Source organism: Eremomyces bilateralis (assembly GCF_010015585.1).
Source record: "Eremomyces bilateralis CBS 781.70 unplaced genomic scaffold P152scaffold_37, whole genome shotgun sequence".
Lineage (NCBI taxonomy): Eukaryota > Fungi > Ascomycota > Dothideomycetes > Eremomycetales > Eremomycetaceae > Eremomyces > Eremomyces bilateralis.
In genome coordinates this window covers 34638-54430 of record NW_022985103.1, presented here as the reverse complement: position 1 = coordinate 54430, position 19793 = coordinate 34638, and the positions used below count along the sequence as shown (strand labels likewise).

Genomic DNA, 19793 nt, shown 5'->3' with positions numbered 1-19793 from the left:
ATTTGGATGTGGTCTGGTTCCCAGAGCCTCTCCTGCTCTGAAGCGCTCGACTTCGGTTTGCTATATATCAGCAGCTAATTCCTTCTCCAAGTTTCGTCATCATTTCCAGATCTCCTTCCCAGTATATGTCCCAGGTGGAGGAACTTCCGTCCACCTTGTCATGCCGTTCGTTCCTCAGTCATCTTTATTCTTAGGAGTGTCCAGCGGTATATTTTAAACATGTTTGGGTCTTTCACAACGCTACCTATTGCGTTCGGGCTTTTATTGTGAGTGGATTGATATCCTGCCAAAGTTTTAATCGATGCTGTTATTCCATACTCCTACTGACTTGGTTTCGATCAGTTTCTTTAAATATGTTCGCCTAATTGGGAATCTCATTGGGTATGGGACATACAAACCCATTCACCCCGGGACTGCTCCCAGGTTGATTCGGTCCCCGGGCAACAAGGATTTCGCCCCCCAATCCGATCTATCAGATGATCAACCCACGAAGTCTTTCCAAGCCTGCCGTGAACCTTCACCTGAATACAACTCAGAGGAACCCCTGACTCCTCAGGACGTTACCGTCATTGTTCCAGCGCTGGATCCTTCTCAGGAAAGCCTCCGACGGTTTCTCCCTACATGTGTCCAAAATAACCCGAAAGAGATATTCCTTGTTACGATTGACGAAAAGCTTGGCCAGGCAGTCACCCTTGCCGAGTCGATTTCAACCCGCATTACGGTCTTGAGCATTGAGCGGCCAAATAAACGAAGGCAAATTTTGGAGGCCCTGCCGGGGGTCTCGACAAAGATCATCATTCTTGCAGATGACGATGTTGTCTGGCCACGAAACCTATTAAAATGGATGCTAGCCCCCTTCGACGGAGATCCCAAAATCGGAGGGGTGGGGACCAATCAAAGGGTGATGAAGGGGCCAAAGTCCACCTTCTGGGATTTCTTGAATTCGCAATACCTGATCCGCAGGAATTTCGATTGCACTGCATGCGCGCAGATTGACGGCGGCCTTCCATGCCTCTCTGGACGAACGGTGGCCTACCGGGCGAAAATCCTGCAGGACCCGGCATTCATGTGGGAATTCACTCACGAAACATGGCGCACATATCTCCTGAATGTTGATGATGACAACTTTTTGACCCGCTGGATGGTCAATCATGGGTGGAACACGTGGATCCAGAATCATCCCGATTGTGAGGTTTTGACCACACTGGAAAACAATCCGCTCTATATCAGCCAATGCCTCCGCTGGTCAAGGACGAACTGGCGAAGCAACCTGAAGAGCATGTTCCAAGAACGGACAATCTGGAAGTAAGCACATCCCGTCCAAACCATAAAGGGACTTATGTTTGCTAATCGCTCCAATTCAGGAGGTACCCGTGGAGTTCCTTCGCGGTGTTCCAAACCACCCTAACATCATGGTCGCCCATTTATGATCTTGCCCTTTCCACTTCGTTCTGGAATATGACGGCAGGAATATCCTTCGGGTGGCAATGTTGCCTAAGATCGATAATGTGCCTATGGATTTTCTGGGGTTGTCGAGCCGTGAAATACGTTGAGCATTGGAAACAGTACCCTGAGGACTTGGTGTACCTCCCTCTCTTGCCATTTGTTGGCTACCTTCATACGATTATCATCAAGTTTTGGGCCATGTGCACCATCAATAGGGTAAGTAGTTGTCCCCCATGCTTCTCTCCACCTCTCTCGGCTTTTCAGCGTCGTACAGCAGTGCTGTCCCCACTCCGAAGTCTGGAGCTGTCATCAACATCAACTGAAGGTGACAAGGACACGTTCACTCTGTCCTGCGCGTCATTCCCCAATTCGGACGACCCGTCCATTCAGCTAACTTGCTCATTTTTAGACAGCTTGGGGTAGCAGACCAGGTGCTGACGAGAATGACTCCGAACGTCTAATCAAACCTCCAGCCTACCTCCGCGAGGCTCCCAAAAATTCCTTATTGGAACCTCACATGTCTGGCGACCTGCACGACGACATGTCGCCGTTGCCTCTTTATGAGGCGGCTACCGCCGTTGGGGAACCCGTCAAACCATCTGGGGACCTGGGCTGTCAGAGTTCAGGACGGAGACAGAAGCCCTCCCCAATATCCGTGCCGACAGGCATGACAAAACGGCCCAAGAAGTTCGAGTCTAAGCAGCAAATGCTTCCCCACAAGGGCAGCTCAGGCTTCGGACGTGAGCGAGATATCCAAAGGATGGCTGCTGTCTAAGCAGCTGCAGCTTATGTGCATGCGGTCCTTTGGATGACTACCCGCACTAAACCACCGAATGCTCCAATATTTCATTCGACTGTTTCTATTCAAAAGTTTATTCTTCAGCGCATGTGTGTCTGGATCAAGTCCAATAGTGTCCAATCGCATTGGCGAGTTGCATCGCTCAAATCACGGAGTTTATGGGAGTTTTTATGGAAATTGAATTCTGTCACCTGGTTCGTATTAATGTTTAACGCATTCTCGAGCGCAGGAAAGAGCTCATTGCGATATTTGTAACTGGATCATTGTATCTCAAGATTCGTATTCTTTCTGGGGCCTGTAGGAGTCATCGGTGTGTCGTTGTTCAGACTTCTGGTTGTTGTAGAGACAGGCATCCCCCCCTCACAGGTCTTATGCACACACCTATAATACGGAATATCATCTAGTGTCGCGCTATTCGCTCCATAAGATGTTCATGATCTTGTTATCTATGTTGCCAGAATACATTAGCGGATGGGATGGATTTTTGGTACCGTAACGTCGTATAAAGAGCTGATCTTTGGGGTCATTGATCGTCAAAGGGTCGGATCTACCATGGCGTCCTCCGGATTCGTCATATATTCCAGGTTTTAGCTGTTAGGGCCCACTTCCTCCCGATAGTTCGATCCGATATTGGACGCGGTCGGCGATAGGGCAAGAATCAAGATGTCCGAGAAAGGCATCTTCACTGGAAGATCAGACCATCTTAGATACACTCTAAGCAGCCAGGTTTGTTCGAGGAAATATACACCAGTCACGATGCAAATCAGTGCGCTAAATCAGCTTTAATACGGTGCATGCAAGTCATCTCAAGCCCATCATAGCTCTTGACGACCGAACTAGCATACCGCATGCATCGTTCGATCACTCCTTATTAATCCTTACTGTATTTACCGTTCCACAACACTCTGCAGTGGCTGGGTCTCCCCTGAGTTGTTGACTGATTATGGCGTCGAATTGATGGGAATGCTGGGGATTCTCTTTCAAATTTTCTATGGCGCTAGAGACTGCATGAGCATTTTAACAGAGGAATTCCATTGGGCATTCTACCATGTAACCGAACCATCGTACATTGATACCCGCATTGCGCAATTAACCTAACCCAAGACTAGACTGGGGTAAGTACGCTGCCGATATAGAGCCATAGCACAGTAGCCGATACGGAATACTAGTAGGCTAGTAGTTCAGCGTTCAACAATCCCCCTGGTCTTGATCAGTGTAGTTCCTATTACATCCTAGATACGGGTCCGCATCCTTGTACGGGACAAATGTACTAAACCGTAATGATGCTAAGAATGTGGCAGGTCCCAAAGATTTGCATTCAAGCGATTCACCATCCGTCCGGCTCCGTAACGCATTATACCAGTCGTTGCTTAGTCGTCAAAGTTTAGTACGACCTGATATCGGTTCTGGGGACACTAGATAGAGTACGGCCTGTCATCCTGATATGTATAACACTGTTCCCGGGCGGACGCGTACATCCACGGGTTCGAAATTTCTCGACGTCACACTTATAGCCTAAGTTAACATCCCCTTTTGTATGATCGTTTAGTTTTGTATAAGTCGGTACAACACTTCGCTGATGTAGGCTGAAGGATGGAGCGAGGCTGCAGTGCCATCTACACCTTCAAATCCGGATACCCCGGTTCTGTTTGGTTCGTCGATAGGCCGACATACGGAAATCTAGAATATACAAATGGAAATGGCAAACCTGACTTGATGACTGCGGTAATCCATCTCCTTCTCTCCTATTTGAAACTATCAGTCAATCCCACGCGAATGAGTGCTCTTGATTGCCTCCATTGCCTGCAACTTAGTCGATATCGATGCATGTGGGATCAATGCGCTAGTTCAGGGAGTGTGTGTGGACATTGTCTCCGGTACTGAACGGACTGAACGGACTGAACTACAAACCTTTCGCACCAACCTTGTTGATGTAGAGCTTGATTCCAAGCAATTAAAGGAGGGCACCCGGTAATACCCCTGGCCAAAATCCAGCTCGAAAGGCAGTGATGGCTGCCGACGTTTGCGGGGCCCCAATGCCTCATGCGAATCATATCAAGCAGTAGATGGTGGTCGGTTAGTGGCCGCTTTCCATAAGCTCAACAGCATATGGCGGCTTAATTATCGATTCAACCAACTCTCGCTGTTGGTTCACGAGTTCAGGGAAGCCATCCTTTGGAATAGTCAATTTAGCGAATAATCTGGTTCTGATGCCCATACAGACTGTCAAAAGGGTCAGTATACCACCAGCTTCTAGACAGGCATACAAGGTGGTGTTATGCATCGCAACACCTCTGAGGCCGAATCACTTCCTAGATTATATTGATGAATTTAGCAAAGGGGGAAGATGATAGCCAGGGGCATACCAAAGAGGGCGCTTTTCTAACCATTGATTTTCTACGGATAATGGGCGGCCTTATTGGGTGAGACTCGGACCGTGGATGCTTATGTGCAATATGATCAACATCAGTCACTCTACTAGTCTCACAAGCTCTTTTCTATAGCCACCAGATCATCCATAACCGTCTTCCACTGCTCCCATTCCGCATCGCCTCCAGGAATTCCACCTTGTAACGGCAGTCTCCCTCCATCCCTGTCCCCTATTCCCACAATCCGACTGGTTGCTTCTTTGATACCAATAGTCCCCCATTTGGCAATCAGCTTTTCCCCTCCGCAGATTGCAAACTGCAGCGCCCGCATCTCGTTCCAGACTCTCTCGTCTCCGTTACGACCCTGTTCGAAAAGGTTATATAACCTCACGACACACTTGGGGAAAATCCCCGCTAGTCCGTCAATGGCCCCAGCACCCCCGACAGAGAGCACGGGAAGTAAATGCTGGCCGAATCCAGTGAAGAGGCGGAATTGTTCGTGGTTTATCTTTGGATTTAGAGAAACAAGAGCGTGGTCATCGACAGCGCCATGGGAGAGTTTGCAGCCGACAATGTTGGGATGTTGAGAAAGCTCTGCCATGGTTGCTGGAGACACGGTGATATTGTTCGACACTCCAGGGTAATGATATCTGGGCGTAGAGTTAGTCCACACTCCATTTGCGCGCCAGGGCCATCGACTTTCAATGGGAGTTGTTGACCGCTGTACTAATGGCGAGTACTGGGTGCATCAGCACATTTCCACTTACACCATAATCGGTATCGGACTCTTATTTGCGATCTCTCTGAACCACTGTTTGATTCCTTCCTGACTGACATTACTCGCAAAGTAGCCTGGGGCTAGGCACAATCCCCATTGTACGCCCGCATCGGCGGCTTGACGTAACTGGAGGAGTACTTCCTCGATGCTCTGACTCGCTGTACCGGCAATGAGCGGGTATCCTTTGAATCCTCCCCCCTCTAGCGCTTTTCGGACTCCTTTTAGAACGTGATCCCGTTCCATCATCGTCAAATGAACTGCTTCTCCAGTCGAGCCGAGGAGGACTAGCCCACGGATGCCGTTTGAGGCCAGGTGTAATGCGTGGGCACATTGCGCAGCGAGATCAATGGGAGGATTAGCTGAATTGTAGGACAGGTGCGATCTGGAAACAAAGAATGTAGGGACCTGTATAGAAAAAGAGGCATATCAGTATTTACTTCTGCGTCGTTTCTACAATATAAGCCACCTAATCGTACCGGCACAAATATCCCTGGCGGTGGAGAAGCGACCATGCTTGCGCTTGACTTCAGGTTGGAATATATATGACTAGAATAAGGAAATTGATCCTGGCAATCGGTAAACGATTCAATAAACGCAAACAGTGAGGGCTTGGGATTGTTCTACCACTTCTATCGTATACGGAGGACTGCTGAAAGTGAATGGCGTCGGCACTCCGCACGAGACACGACACCTTTCTTAGCTGCAGCGTGTGAGATCATCCGTCCGACATCATTATCGCCCCTTTTATCCGACTCGGGACCCTTTCCACCGAACGCGGGGTACGGGATGCCCCACACATGTATTCAACAGAATAGAACAGCCGGTCGTGTCCACACACTCTCAATGGATGGGGCGTGACGACTTCAACTCTGGTGCTTGTTCGAAAAAGGCTTGATTTCAGATCATCTACAGGCCAAGTATGAATTCAGTAATCATTGAAAGTGCCCGTATTGAATTCTGAACAGTGGGGCTTCGTAAGGACTAGCGAAGCAGATGCCTTCTTCCGTAAATCAGATTCACCTTCCGCCGAACGATAATGGACGATGTAACCTGGAGTGGCTCTTCCTGAACTCACATACATACAATTCGGAGATCTGCCAGGTTTCGAGGTAGCGGAGAATAATCGAGGAATTACTGATAGTTACCTTATCTAACAGCAGTCTAAGGTGTCCAATCCACCCAGCCTACAGCGAACGGATGGGCTGGAAATGCTTCCCACTCTGATCCTCGACTCCCATATCCACCTATGGCCTTCCCACGCGGCCTCCCCACTCCCTCACCCCTGGATGGAACCCCCATCATCGGACGCCAAACATATACTGGCCTTTCCAGCCACCATTGCAGAGTACCGCTCTGTTAGCAAGGCACAATCGACGTCCGACTCGTCGTACATCGTCGTCGGCGCCATATACATAGAAACGGATAGAACTGAAGGCCCCAGGGGTCTGCCAGACGACAACATTGATGGCTGGGCGACGGAGAAGCTTGCCGAGATTGCCGATGTGAGGGCAATGATTGAGCTCGAAGAGGAGGAAGCCGGTAGTGGCAACGGGACAGTGCAAGGAATGGTCATTTGGGGACCGATGGATCGTGGAGAAGAGGTCATGCGTGATTACTTGGAACGAGCGAAACTGATTTCAGGAGAGCGGCTATGGGGGAAAGTCTGTGGAGTACGGTTGCTGCTCCAAGCCGCCACCGAGCCGGAAGCCCTGCAGCGGATGCAGACTGACAGGGGGAGTTTTGAAAGTTCTCTGTTAGAACTTGGAAGGCAGGGGCTGGCTTTCGATATAGGCGTCGATTCGAGGAGTGTCGGTGTCTGGCAGATGGAAATGGTCGTCGAGATGATGAGGAAAGTCAATGCGGCAGCTGAAAAGGGAGGAGAGAAGAGGGTGACGTTCGTATTGAGTACGTACAGTACATGTCTATAACTTATCAGGGCTTGGGCTGACTGAAGGAAAGACCATCTGTGCAAAGCTGATATGGAAAACAGCGCGGAAGAATGGGATAAGGAGGACCAGGCGTTCCAAAAATGGAGCAAATTCATGCGCGCTTTTGCAGCATTCCTCAACACGTACCTGAAGTTATCGGGCGCCTTTTCTGACATGCGACCACAAGACGCCCAGAATATACAGCCGGCCCAGATTATGTCCCATATGAAGCCGTGGTTAGATGTCATATTTGACTCCTTCAGACCGCGAAGGATTATGTTCGGCAGTGACTGGCCTGTCTGCACCGTCCGAGGACCAGGATTGGAACAGTCCTGGCGGCACCGGAGGAATGTGGTGGAACTGATTGTCGAGCGATACACTGCCTCCGAGAACGAAAGGGAAAAAATATGGATCGGCACAGCTACTGAAGCATATCGCCTGAAAAATGATTCTTGGCTTGAAAAGACTAATCCGTGACAGTCTTACACTTATTGAAGGTTGACAAATAGTCCTCCATCTACAAGAAGTTGTGCTCCATTCTGTGAGTGTGTCAGTGCATCCACATTCATAGTGCTTCACTCAGTCACCAGTTTGAAGACATACCACATATCTACTCATGTCGCTCGCTAAGAACACCGCTGGTCCAGCGAGGTCCTCTGGGACCCCAGTTCTGCCCAGCGGAATGCGACCCTCCATATACTTCCGTTTCTCCTGGTCTTTCAGATCCTCCTCGTTCAACTGTGTTCTGATCGTCCCCGGCAGCAACGCGTTACACCGGATGTTGTACTTGCCGAGGGCACAAGCACAAGACTGCATAAGTGACAGGACGCCTGCCTTCGTGGGGGTATAATGGGATTGATACTCACCCCCGACCAATGCTGATATGGACGATATTGCAATGATCGAGCCGCCAGTTCCTTGCGCTACCATTTGGCGTGCAGCAGCTTGAGTCGCATAGAAGGCGCCGGAGAGGTTGATGGAGATGGTGGAGTCGAAGAGGTCCTTCTCGAGCCTTGAACACGTCAACGCGTATCCACACACCGCGGGAATGCAATTTAGGCCATGATATCGCAAGGACGTACGAAAGGAACTCGGCAAATTGACAGACTCCTGCGTTGCTAACGAAGATGTCTATTCGGCCGAGCTGTTCCAGCGCAAACCGGATCAGCTCGACGGCCGTCTCTTGCTGCGAGATATCCCCGGCGATTCCCAACAAAGTGGAACCAAACGATGCCTCGCTTTTCATACCCTCCAAATTCCGGGTTGAGAGGTCATCGCCAAGATGATTGATCACCACACTGGCACCTTCTTTGAGATATTCCAACGCGATAGCTCTTCCGATGCCGCTTGTCCCGCCAGTGATGACCGCGACTTTGTCTTTGAGGAGGTTGGGCATGATGATCCACGTGTACTTGTGCTGTACTTGTGCTGTACTTCGATAATGTAGCTTGGGGACCAGAAGCTCTCCTATCCCAATGACTTGCAGATTTAGCTTGCTGACAGGTAGCTTCTCGAGTGTCCATTACGGGATATCTTTGGAGCGAGATATTCCGAGGTCTAGACTGAGACCAGGTCTTTTTAAATCTTATGTGATATCTCCACTGACCTAGACCGTCTGTATCCGGCCGGGGGAGAGCTCGCCATGCTCAAGAGATGTGCTCGTCTTGTGGATATGGACACTTCTACCCAGCTCCACTTCATGCAAATTCCAAAGTCAATCACAAGATTTTTGTTAACTCCCAACTGCTTCTCTCCCTTCCCCTGGTTATATGAGCGCATAACCCCTCCAGGATGAGGGATACAAAAGATGGGGTTGCCTCGCAATTGATGCAAGTTAAGAACTCTTCCCTGCAATGCGGTGCACTCCACATGAAATCAGGCTGAGTTGGTCCCCGATGGTCAACAAAGCTCGTTGGCATTAGGTGTGCATTATTAACAATTTAATATCGGCTGGCGAGCAATCCTAGGTTTCTAAGGGCAAAAGAATCAAGATTGGTCCTCATAGTTACGCATTTCTCGGTCTTTCGAGGATATGTGGGCTGTGGTCTGTGGTAGACAAAAGTTGGTGATGGAGAAGTGCTCCGAGACGTATCCAAGGTGGTGAAAATCCCCATACCGGTACGGAATATTTCGCCGGCTTTCGCCTCTTGACTCTTCGATTTCATCTCTCTCATCATCTCACGAGAGAGAGAGTTACTGATTTACGGAGGTACCGTAATTCTGGTCTGGCATATGATGATCATCTCCCGTTCAAATATTTCATCGATGGATTGACCATATCAACTAGCAAACTGACCGACCGCTCACACAGGAAGCACAAAGACTGTGCTAAACGTGCTAATGCTTAACTAGCGATCCTAAGGCATGAAGCAGCTGCTTAGGTAGGCAATTAACAAGGTCAATAAAGGAGTCATTGTTAGAGACGGCGGGACGGAGATTGCACTTGGCAGCGCGTGTAAATAGTAATGCTCAATCCGGTCTCTTACTTCACTCCCGTGGTGCAAACTTCAAAGTCACCACTGAGGGGTGTACAGAGGACAGAAGACGCATGTAACCGCTGAAACCACGATTATTTTTAGCAGTGGTGGAACATGGAACGATACCAGGACTGGAAGATGTATCTAATATATTACACAGGCGAGGTGGACGGAGTCTCAGACTGGCGTCACCACTGCAGAGTGCAACCAGACCCCGGCATGCGAGTTTTCCCACCATCATGCCAATTGCCAAATGGCCAGACTTTTTTCCAAATCCGCCTCCCAAGCAGCGATCGGCCCGTTTCACAGCACAGGGTAGAGAAATCCGAAGGGCGAATCAGAGCCATGGCGCCGTTGAACAGGAACATTCTCCAGTCCCCAGACTCCATGCCGCCTGCATCGCAATACGAGCTTTGGACCCGCTCAGCCTCATTTAGCGGAAGTAGATTGGAGGGGTAATTATACTCCCGCTCAAGTGCTTGAGTGCTCAATGGCTTGAATGCTTTGACCTGGAACTTGGAACTTGGAAGAGAGCTAGAAAATGAGAATCATGGCCCCGTAGTCCGAATGTACGTATCGAAATGTTCTCTTTCATATTCTTCACCTCATTCCTCGTCCACTGCCATCAAGTTGCGTATATTTGTCGTACGTTTGGATGTAGCCAAAAAAGTTACGGGTGCTCTTGTCCGGGTTTCGTGGGTTTCGTGGGTTTCGAGCGTAGAAGGGTGGAAATCTGGACGCGATCATGAGCGACCGCCCTGGTGCCACCGCGAATTCGCCGCCTATCGATATCGTCTCCCCCATCGGACCTCAAGATCATCATGACTTCAATCTCCGAGCCGTCGCTTCTCCCGTCAGCAATCCACCAACCAGCCCGACGGACAACGCCTCCCCGACAGATCTCCCTAGCGAGTCCGACCTCGTCCCAAGCTCGATCTCCCCATCCCATGATCCACGCCTAAGACGAAGCGAACTTGAACCCAAGTACTTCGTCGCTGCCAACGCCTCCGACGTGCCGCGCTCGGGGTCGCACTCGCCAACTTCGGAGACTCCAGACACCCCTCTATCGCACCCGCAACCCCTATCGGCGACATCCGAGGCCGACCCCAGGAAGTACATCTTCCAAGACGAGAAGACAGCGGAGGATTCGCCCAAGTATCTGGTCGCGGACGACACCGCCCCAGAGGCGCAGCAGAAATACATCGTCGTCGGTCACCACAAGGTGATCGGACGGCCGCCGGGATATCTTTCCGGAGCGCATTATGCGCCGGAGCATGTGGCAGACGACATTCCAGCTGCGGCGGGATCCAGTGCGCCGATTGCGCCGAGATCGGGCGGCAACGATGCGGAGAACGGCGAGGGAAAGCCCAAGGCCAAACGACCGATTTTGGGAATGAAGCGGAACGTGTTCTGGCTGGTCCTCATCGTGGTGGCCTTAGTCGTGGTGGGAGCCGCGATTGGCGGAGGCGTGGGCGGCAGCATCGCCGCGAAGAGCCCCAAACCCGCGCCCTCCAGTGCCGCCGCCAATTCCACCGAGTCTTCCTCCGCTTCGTCGTCCGCTTCGTTGTCCGCGTCGCCCTCGTCCACCTCTTCCTCGTCATCCGCCGCCCCAACGCTCGCGGTGCAATCTCCTCAGTGGCCCGCGGCCAACTTCTCCCTCGCGCTATACGATGAGGCCAATTACTCCGGAATCAACGCGAACGTGCCTGGCGCGGGGATTTTCGTGCTCCCGTTCATGGGAGAGTCGTACATCTTCACGCCGCGGACATCGGGCTGCTGCGTGCGGTTCTGCCTTAACGACAAGGACGTCGGGTGGCGGTGCCAGGAGACGTGGAAGGATCGGGCGTCCTCGTTGATTGATAAGGTCGTGGTGGGCTGTGAGCGGGACGCGAATACGGGGGCGGGGGTGCCGCCCCCGGAGCAAGCGTGTGAGTTTAAGTAAGTGGAGGTTTGTGGGCGAATGCATTGAGAAATTTGGATACGCGCGGAAGAGATCACTTCATTTCTTTTAATAGTAGTGGGAAAGGCGTATCTGCTGGCATGTTGGATTTCATCATGGGGCGGCGCGTACGCACCATAGAGCGGCCGGTTGTCGGTCTTCACGGAGAAGAATTGCACCTGGGCGTCTAGAAACGAGGTTTTGAACATTTATAAACCATGTATTGTCGGTTCGAGTATTTGACCGCCTCAGCTTCAAACCTGTACTTTCTTTCGTCTTAGAGCTTTGCTGGGTCCCCAGACGTCCCACGGGCTGTGATAACCCCATTTATTCCCCGCCACAAGCTGAAAACTCTCTTGAATTTTGACCGTCTTCATCAAGCATTGGGTGCCCGTCGGACGTGATCTTTTCCATTAGCGGATGAGCTCAACACACAAATTTGATAGATTCCTCTCTCGACATTCCCTCTGAACCGCTTGGCTTCAGCTCGAGGCAGTGGCCCCCTGGCCCCCGTCCAATTCTCTCCTTATACGGTAATACTCCTGGATTGCCCTGGTCATATGCCCGATCTGCTCTTGGTGATGCTGTAACTGCTGGTGCAATTCCATAGCCCCTTCGGGGTGTGACATGCGGGAGAAGTCAGCGAGGTGTGTCCCGCGCTCGCTGCGATTCCCCGCATCCTCGCCGGTTTCCGAATGCAACGCATTGGCGGCTGTGGCAGCAATGGTATTCGCGTCAAGGTAAGGATCAAGTGCCGTGTCTGTCGACCCTTCCTGTCCGTCCATCGACTCGGATAGATGTTTGATCAGATTCTCCCAGATCTCAGCCACGGCCGCGCGGTCAACATCGGGGGGGAGGATTCGAGCGATATCTTCCCAGGTGACATCAAGAGGAGGGAGTATAGGGTTGGCTGGAGGAATGGGAAAACTCCGTGCATTTGTAGCATTAATGGGTAGACGGAGCGAGTTAAGTGATGTGAGCGATCTGCGCTGAGGATTGGGAAGGTTGAATAGCGCGGTCAGAGTAGAAGGGCGTCCGAAAGAAAGGGGTTCGGATGTGGACGTGGCATCCGATGCTGAAGAGTAGCCCGATGTCGGACCAGCTGTATTGCGCGAGACCAGGGAGGGATCGACGGTCGGGTGGCCTTCCTCGACGTCGCTCGAGAGCAGAGAGGAAGAGGGGGTCGTGGATGTTGGAGGGGGGTTCGGGTTCGCAGGCATTGTGGAAACTGCGTTAAAGCGGTTCAGGAGAGTGGTCAGGCCACGATCGAGCAGCGCTTCGCCTGCCGTTGTGTTTCCATCGCCAACATCGCCGGTTTCCACTCCCATTCGTCGAGGCGATTCTGTGCGCAGGGGAGAGGCTCGGAATCGACGGCCCTGCATATCGCGCGCCATGTATGCCGCCTGGGAATTCGATCGGGCATTGATCGCGGAAGAGAGCATTCGCCGTGAGGAGTGGACGCGGCTCGTTGGAGTGTCCCGAGACCTACGGATCACCGAGGCCATGGAAGCCGGGATACTGGAGGAAGATGCTCCAGCTGTTGTTTGGTTAGCATCCTCGATCTCCACCTCGATGTCCGTCATAACCTTGATTTCCTTCCCAGAGGCGGCTCCATTCCCATCCGAGGCGCCATTTGCTCCGTTTCTTCTGGCGTATGACCGGCGAGGATCGACCCATTTTCCAATCTCCGTGCCCGTCGTGTCGACAACTTTCACCCCTTCGTCTCGTTCGTATCGCTCTCGAGCCCAGAGCGTTCCCTCCCAACGGCACAGCATGCCGATCTCCGTTTCCGTAAGTCCCAGATCATCGAAGGCTTGAAAAAGGCGTGCATGGTGTGGAAAGCGTGAAAGCCGTCTTCGGTGAGGAGGGTGGCTGTAGTTGAGACCCGGATAACGAGCTTCGACGGTGTCTAGGGAGCCATAAAACCGGGTTGTTTCAACCCGTACTTCGCTGACGAGGTTCTTTTGAAGGTGGGTAGCAAAGTCGGGTGGATCGGCCGGGCCAGGATTCGGGAAGATATTGCGGTGAACGAGGTCGGAGATTTTGTGTTGGCGCCGCATTGCGCTGGCCGGTTCAGCTACTCCTCTCGAAAACCCACAACCTGTAAACGCTTGGAGATTCGCGCGTGACGTCTATCGAGGACGCCCTCGTTCTTCGTTCGAAGGCCGGTGTTACTGCAAGTTCAGTAATCGACTGGTGCGTATGGACGTAAGTAGGAGGGTGGGAATCGGAGCGGCGGCAGATGGATAGACCTCGTAAACAGGGAGGGGGTTAAGGGAGGAATTTAGGGTCGGAACTTTGGGTTGGTCTTGTGCTCGGAGCCAGATGGGTTGGGAGCCGCGAAACGGGTAAAAACGAAGGCGTGAACAGCTCCTGTGCAGCAGCTAAACAAGGCGCAGCGACCGGGCTCCTGAAACGAGGCGGTTTGAGTGTTGCGGGTGGGAGGGCGGTCGGCAAGGACAGAATCGGTGGAGAGATGGGAATGGTGGGAGGATCAGGAAGAAAGGAGGTGGAGGGTCGGTGGAAGAGTTGATTTGAAGGCGATGCAAGGCTCGTAAATGGCGAGTTGAAGGGAGGGAATGGAACAGGTCGGAGCGGATTGTAGAAGGGAGTTCCAGATCAGTCCTGTTGTATCACTGAATGAAAGTGTGGATTGTGGAGTGAGTGTGGAGGACGGAGACCGCCTGCCACAAGAGCAGCAAATGACAGTAGCTCGAACCCAATCCCGGATTCTGGATCAACACAAATATCTGAATGATTAATCAATGGATCCTGGGAGGTTCTTTAATCCTTTACTTCTTTGGATTCTTGGATCCAAATTCCAGTACAGGTGGTGTTTACAGGGAGTAATGGGCCGGGAGCTGGAACGGTCTTTCCCGGTCACTGGTCAGGGACTTGTGTCTTCTGTGTCTTGTCACTGTCCTGTGGTGATACCGAATACAGAATCCGATGCAGAATAATGCAGATACGGGTTGGTGCGCCAGGGAAAGGATCACAGGAGTGCTTAGGAGTTCTTGTGAGTTGTGAGTTGTGAGGCGTGTGTCTACTACAGACTACTTCATGTTCATAATTGTGCTGAAGATGTGATAGTAATGAGACGGAAACGTTATATTAGCCTGGTATAGGACAAGTGGTACTAAAATGTACAGTATACAGTAGTTATTGGTAAACAGTATTGTTGACCAGACTAGTTCAATACTGACTAGAGAATCAGCACTGTACTTTACATGGCAGGGTACAGTACCGGACCGGTATTTTAAGTGCTGCTAATGGTACATATATTGTAGTAATCGATAGCCATCCTGCAGTTGATGACCTGAAAAAGGAATGATTAATTTAATTGGAGAGAATAATTCGAGTTATGGGTTCTTAGTGCCTTCAGTGGATAGTATGAATTCTTACTATTAATGCTATCAATATTGTACCTCCTTGGATGGTCACATGTTTGATGATTGATCTCGAACTCCTAATTAGTTCTGTGTCAGATATGGAACAACAGTGATACTAAATGTAAGACGATGATAGCTGCTTTCACATCTGCTTATAGTGCTGGTCTAATGGTCTTAGCGCTCCTCCTGGTAATACACCACATCCAATGTGGTGTTTATTTTCATTTCGACAGCAGGATCCACTCTGCATGGCACACTGCCGGACAAATACCCTTTTTCAACCATCCTTGTCCTTAACTCCGCGATAAAACACCTCGAACCACTCGTTCCTCACTAATGCATCCCCAGGTGCCCCTTCCACCCCCTCCCGCATCTGCGGTACATAGATATCAAATCCATTGATCTGTGCATCGCCCAAAGGCTTGGGGCCCTGTTCCGGTCCCGTTCCGAGGTCAATTAGGCAAAATAGCTCGGCTGCGGATGCGAACGCCGAAGTACCACCTGGGGCCGAAGACGGCCCGGTTGAGAGATCCATGGTTGTGGAAATGGCTCCGAGAACAACTTGCCCAAACATCTGGCATTGGAATGCCTCATCGGTGAGGGAACTGCAGTCGGGCACTATGCTTTGGGTCGAGTGGGAGGGGGAGGGGTCGATGCAACGGGGAAGATAAGAGACGTGGGGAGGCAGGAGAGATTCTATGAGGAAGAAGACGGTGGTACTGGAGTTGGCGCGACACGTTTGTTCAAGGGTGAGGTTGCTGGGGGGCGAGGAAAAGGGGGAAGGAGACTGACAAATAAGGCAGTTTCCGTCGCCTGTGGAGCCAGTGGCACAGCGCATTTTTCTGATTGAGGACCTGAGGAAATGAGCCCTGATGTTTCCGATGGCAAGAGCGCAGCTCGGCCGCTCTCTAAGAAATTGAGCCTTGATTCGATGTCCTTGAGAAAATCCCGCAGGTCTTTGGGCAGCTCACTCACGAGGGACTATAGGAACTGGACATCTTGGAGGATCTCGACAGCCGGGTCCGCCGTGGGAAAATTGTTGGTGCCGGAAGGGCGGTCACTGATTCAACCGTCTGCCTTTGGCATTGTTATTATACCGGGGATGCTCGTGACAGCTCAATGGCGGTGCATATGTCGGTTCGAGTGACGATGAGCATGGAGCGACAGGCAATGGCTGACAAGCGGGCTGAGAAGTATGAGGAAGTAAAGGATCGGAATTCGGATAGTCACTGACAACATTTTGTGAGTGCTATAAGTCTGTTAAACGGAAATGGGGACCTTACAAACAGTTGCTTTATATATGGAAGATTTCATATGAAAACTGCACGGTACGAGTTGGCGAGGCTGGAAATAATGCGATGATTACGCATGACGTTGAGGTTGGGGTAGATGCTATGCAGAGAACGCATTCCAGTGAGGGGGTTGGTTCAACCACTTTAGGATGCGAGAGCATTCGCATCCCCTATCTTTGACCCGAGTACAATGTTCCCCAATTCAGTGACAGAAAATATCTTTAGTATGAAGAGTGTACACGAAGTGAGTATTCCTCTGGTATGACATGTGAATTGTGAACGGGCACGCTAGATGCTTCTATAGATTGAGGGGAGATGTGATACTTACAAGGACTTCCGTGGCGGCCTGAAGTTGATGGTCTAACTTGCTTGGTGCCGCCCCTTGCAACAATCCATCACGAAACGATGCTTTGTAAGGGGAGGAGATAGTTGGCGGCCTTCTAGAATAAGACGGATGGGACTGGAGATGGCGAGTGTTCGAAACCTCTGGAGGTAACTTCGGGACCATCAATCGGCCACCGCGGAGCGGGCTGGGTCATTAATCTCATACGTTTCCAACGTTTCCCGTCTCTTCTTCATCTGCCCGCCTCCTCTTTTTAAAGATGCTACCACCACACCAAATGGCAACTGGAATTACACTGACTCCACTAAATAGGGCTAGGCTCCAGCCCATCGTCGGCCACCCAGCCTTCTCGAGCACCATTCCTCCCCAAATAGGACCGATCGCACAACCAGCCGCAAAGGCCATGTTGAAGAGGCCGTACGCTTGTGCCATGGCACCATTGGCACCGAACCGGCCGGGAGAACGGCGTTCCTTCGCCTCGACCAAATATGATATCTCTGCTGTGAGCGGTGGGAGACAGGTAGCCAGTGCGAAGCCCACCATGGATAGCAAAGCACAGAGTAATACCTTCTGTCGTAGGGAGTTATGATCGACGAATCGAAGCAGGACTAGAAACGGTGCAGAGAACAGGAATCCAAATGCCGCTGGGATCCGAGGACCGTATTTGTCGGAGAGTTTGCCAACCACTGGTGAGACAAAGGATGGGATGACGATGGTAAGGAATAGCAGGCCTGCACCAACAGAATCCCACCCGAATGTTTGGGCGACGAAGAGCGGTAGAGTGGCGTCAAACGCCGTCAAGAGAGATGCTTGCGCCATAATGCCCCAGACCGCGGCAAGCATGCGGCGGGAAGCAAGGAGTGTGATGACTGGAGGGAGACGATCGAAGATGGCCTTTTGCTTTGGCACCGGTGGATGCACAGCCACCGCACCCTGCAAGGTCGTTGCTGAGGGTGCAATGCCTTGCGAGATTCCCTCGTCCGCCCCTTCCGTACCAACAGCCGGTTTAGGCTTGCATTGCTCCTGGGGGTCTTTCGAATCGCGATTTTCTAGCTGTACCGCCTCCTTTTTTCCGTCTTTTCTCTCGATCCACCTAAGAGCAACCTTCTGCTCGATAAGCATGAGTCGCAGGATAATATCGATGCCGATTAGTGTATACGCCATGGCAAACACGGCATTATATCCGGCTCGCTGGTAGACCACACCGCCGAGTAGTGGCCCAAGCATGAGTCCCATGGTCATTGAAAGGGCAATCCATCCGACCGCCTCGCCAATACCACCGGCTCCTACGGTATCAACGAGAAGCGCCAGGCCAACCACCCAAACAACGGCAGCGGAAAGTCCCTGAAGAATCCGGCCAACGATCAGCACGGCGACGGAAGAGCCGACGTTCAGAATCACAGTTGATGCAGCCAAAGCGATCAAACCCCAGAGAAGAGGGAGTCGACGCGAGCTGGTGCGGTCTGCTAAGAAACCGCATATTGCTGGATGAAAGTCAGCGAAAGACGTCTGTAGAGGGTGGGGTTTTGAGTATACTGAAACTCAAAACCTAAGGTCACAGTACGGGAAGCGACGAATAATGCTGCGCCGTAGACGGCGATTAGAACCGATACCCAGTACTGAACTGTACCGATATAAGTCATCCGTAGGGTACATGTTACAACGGCGACATGTCTCACCTCGTTCAGGTGCAACACCTGAGCGTCCCGAAAGGGCAAATGGTATCACGGGAACTATAACAGCGTAGAGGAAGATGTCCTGTCGTTTGTTTGTTAGCTTCGATCCTTTCGGCATCCACTCAGCGCTGCAGTGCGATGCCTTCGATGCCTCTGGTACCTCTGACACGCATTCAAGCCTAGCAGAGGTACCAGTATAACCCCAGCATGGATGAAATTGATGGTCTGCCAGCCTTTGACATTCTCTTCTAGAGTTTTGAAAACGCCTAGGCGTTCTATGCCTGAGACATTACTTTATCTGGAAGCCAAAGAACAGCCACATGATTCTCCGGTTGGCCAAACGGTCTAACATGTCCATCTTTGGTCTTTATGACAGCGTGGACGAGTTCGTCAAAGATGGTGTGCCACGAATTTCATCTACCCTCGAGGCAACCAGGTGCATAAGGACCGATAATAATGAAAGAAGGGGAGTCTGGTAATGCTGACGGGACTCCGGAAGGCGGAAAAGCAATCAACTTACTGTAAATACAGCTAAACTGATGGATGTTATGACGAACCACTTGTTGCTGCGTAGATCAAAGAAGATCGGTCTCGTTCCGGTATATGTAGCACCATGTTCTCGCCCCAGTAACCTGTTGTACCAGTCCGGCATCGCAACAGCATCCAGCATCCAACAGCACACGCCGAGTGGCTTGAAAAAGCAACTTCCAAATATATGAAATCCGATATATGTAGTAGAGATGCAAAAGGCTCAAGCTACATACTGTCAGAGTAGCTCTCTATTCACTATTATTAATGAGTTCCTTGGTTTGGATTCTGGAACCCGCGGGTCCCAGGCAAAGCCGGCTAGACATTAGTGATTAGACAGACGGAATTTTGAATTTTGAGTTATTGCCGACACTAGTCTGATTCGGGATATTTCACCTCAGTCCAGACTCCAGGACTGAGGACCGAGAACTGAGCTGGTGGTGTCTGGTGGTATTTACTATTTTGATGGCAATTTCATCCTGGGTAGGCGATAGAGGTACAGATAGTTCGGGTGGGCTTGAAGGGTATGCCAATGGCGTGTTACCATCAATTCTTCTCCTAGAAGACTGTAATATTTATTACATGTGTGATGACCATACGTTGGGAAAGCCTCGATTCGTCCCTATCCAAAATACGGAATAGATGTGAAGAGACAACCAGCCCGCTCAGCAAACTCTCCGTAAGGCATATGGTATTCCGTGAAGCTTCGACGCGTAGCTTGCGGAACATATACAATGTCATATCCAAATAACGTCCAAGCAGATGAAATTCCCCCTCCAAGATATTGCCATGCTCTAACTCCAGCGCTCAGTATATGGAAACGTAGCCC

At 51.2% G+C, this 19793-nt stretch overlaps 8 protein-coding genes across 8 annotated transcripts; 3 read left to right on the top strand and 5 right to left on the bottom strand.

Moving 5' to 3' along the window:
* The first annotated feature begins 1 nt into the window (after position 1).
* Positions 2–2047, top strand: P152DRAFT_223581 (uncharacterized protein). Its single transcript, XM_033674509.1, has 4 exons — positions 2–266; positions 343–1305; positions 1365–1662; positions 1724–2047. Exons 1-4 carry the CDS (start codon positions 220–222, stop codon positions 1838–1840), a joined length of 1425 nt encoding a protein of 474 aa, XP_033529978.1. The 5' UTR covers positions 2–219; the 3' UTR covers positions 1841–2047.
* Positions 2048–4564: 2517 nt separating this feature from the next.
* P152DRAFT_443980 (dihydrodipicolinate synthase) lies at positions 4565–6079 on the bottom strand. The gene is made up of 3 exons (XM_033677793.1): positions 5869–6079; positions 5382–5797; positions 4565–5264 (listed from the first exon to the last, which is right to left on the bottom strand). Exons 1-3 carry the CDS (start codon positions 5902–5904, stop codon positions 4730–4732), a joined length of 987 nt encoding a protein of 328 aa, XP_033529977.1. The 5' UTR covers positions 5905–6079; the 3' UTR covers positions 4565–4729.
* Positions 6080–6247: 168 nt separating this feature from the next.
* Positions 6248–7854, top strand: P152DRAFT_462621 (uncharacterized protein). Its single transcript, XM_033680387.1, has 2 exons — positions 6248–7297; positions 7352–7854. Exons 1-2 carry the CDS (start codon positions 6601–6603, stop codon positions 7795–7797), a joined length of 1143 nt encoding a protein of 380 aa, XP_033529976.1. The 5' UTR covers positions 6248–6600; the 3' UTR covers positions 7798–7854.
* Positions 7476–8716, bottom strand: P152DRAFT_517598 (L-rhamnose 1-dehydrogenase; the record flags this gene model as incomplete). The annotated part of the gene is made up of 3 exons (XM_033683019.1): positions 7476–7859; positions 7924–8332; positions 8403–8716. The coding sequence occupies 3 exons, from the start codon at positions 8714–8716 to the stop codon at positions 7809–7811; spliced, it is 774 nt and encodes a 257-aa protein (XP_033529975.1). The 3' UTR covers positions 7476–7808.
* Positions 8717–10542: 1826 nt separating this feature from the next.
* On the top strand, positions 10543–11927 carry P152DRAFT_452921 (uncharacterized protein; the record flags this gene model as incomplete). Its single annotated transcript, XM_033678323.1, has 2 exons — positions 10543–11735; positions 11813–11927. 2 exons carry the CDS (start codon positions 10543–10545, stop codon positions 11925–11927), a joined length of 1308 nt encoding a protein of 435 aa, XP_033529974.1.
* Positions 11928–13295: 1368 nt separating this feature from the next.
* On the bottom strand, positions 13296–13796 carry P152DRAFT_380834 (uncharacterized protein; the record flags this gene model as incomplete). Its single annotated transcript, XM_033675723.1, has 1 exon — positions 13296–13796. A coding segment is annotated over one exon (501 nt), but the record flags the coding sequence as incomplete, so codon positions are not given.
* A 1269-nt stretch (positions 13797–15065) lies between these two features.
* On the bottom strand, positions 15066–16191 carry P152DRAFT_223277 (uncharacterized protein). The gene has a single exon (XM_033674506.1). The coding sequence runs from the start codon at positions 15961–15963 to the stop codon at positions 15403–15405; it is 561 nt and encodes a 186-aa protein (XP_033529972.1). The 5' UTR covers positions 15964–16191; the 3' UTR covers positions 15066–15402.
* Positions 16192–16724: 533 nt separating this feature from the next.
* P152DRAFT_223324 (MFS general substrate transporter) lies at positions 16725–18628 on the bottom strand. The gene is made up of 2 exons (XM_033674508.1): positions 18325–18628; positions 16725–18244 (listed from the first exon to the last, which is right to left on the bottom strand). Exons 1-2 carry the CDS (start codon positions 18401–18403, stop codon positions 16962–16964), a joined length of 1362 nt encoding a protein of 453 aa, XP_033529971.1. The 5' UTR covers positions 18404–18628; the 3' UTR covers positions 16725–16961.
* Positions 18629–19793: the final 1165 nt, after the last annotated feature.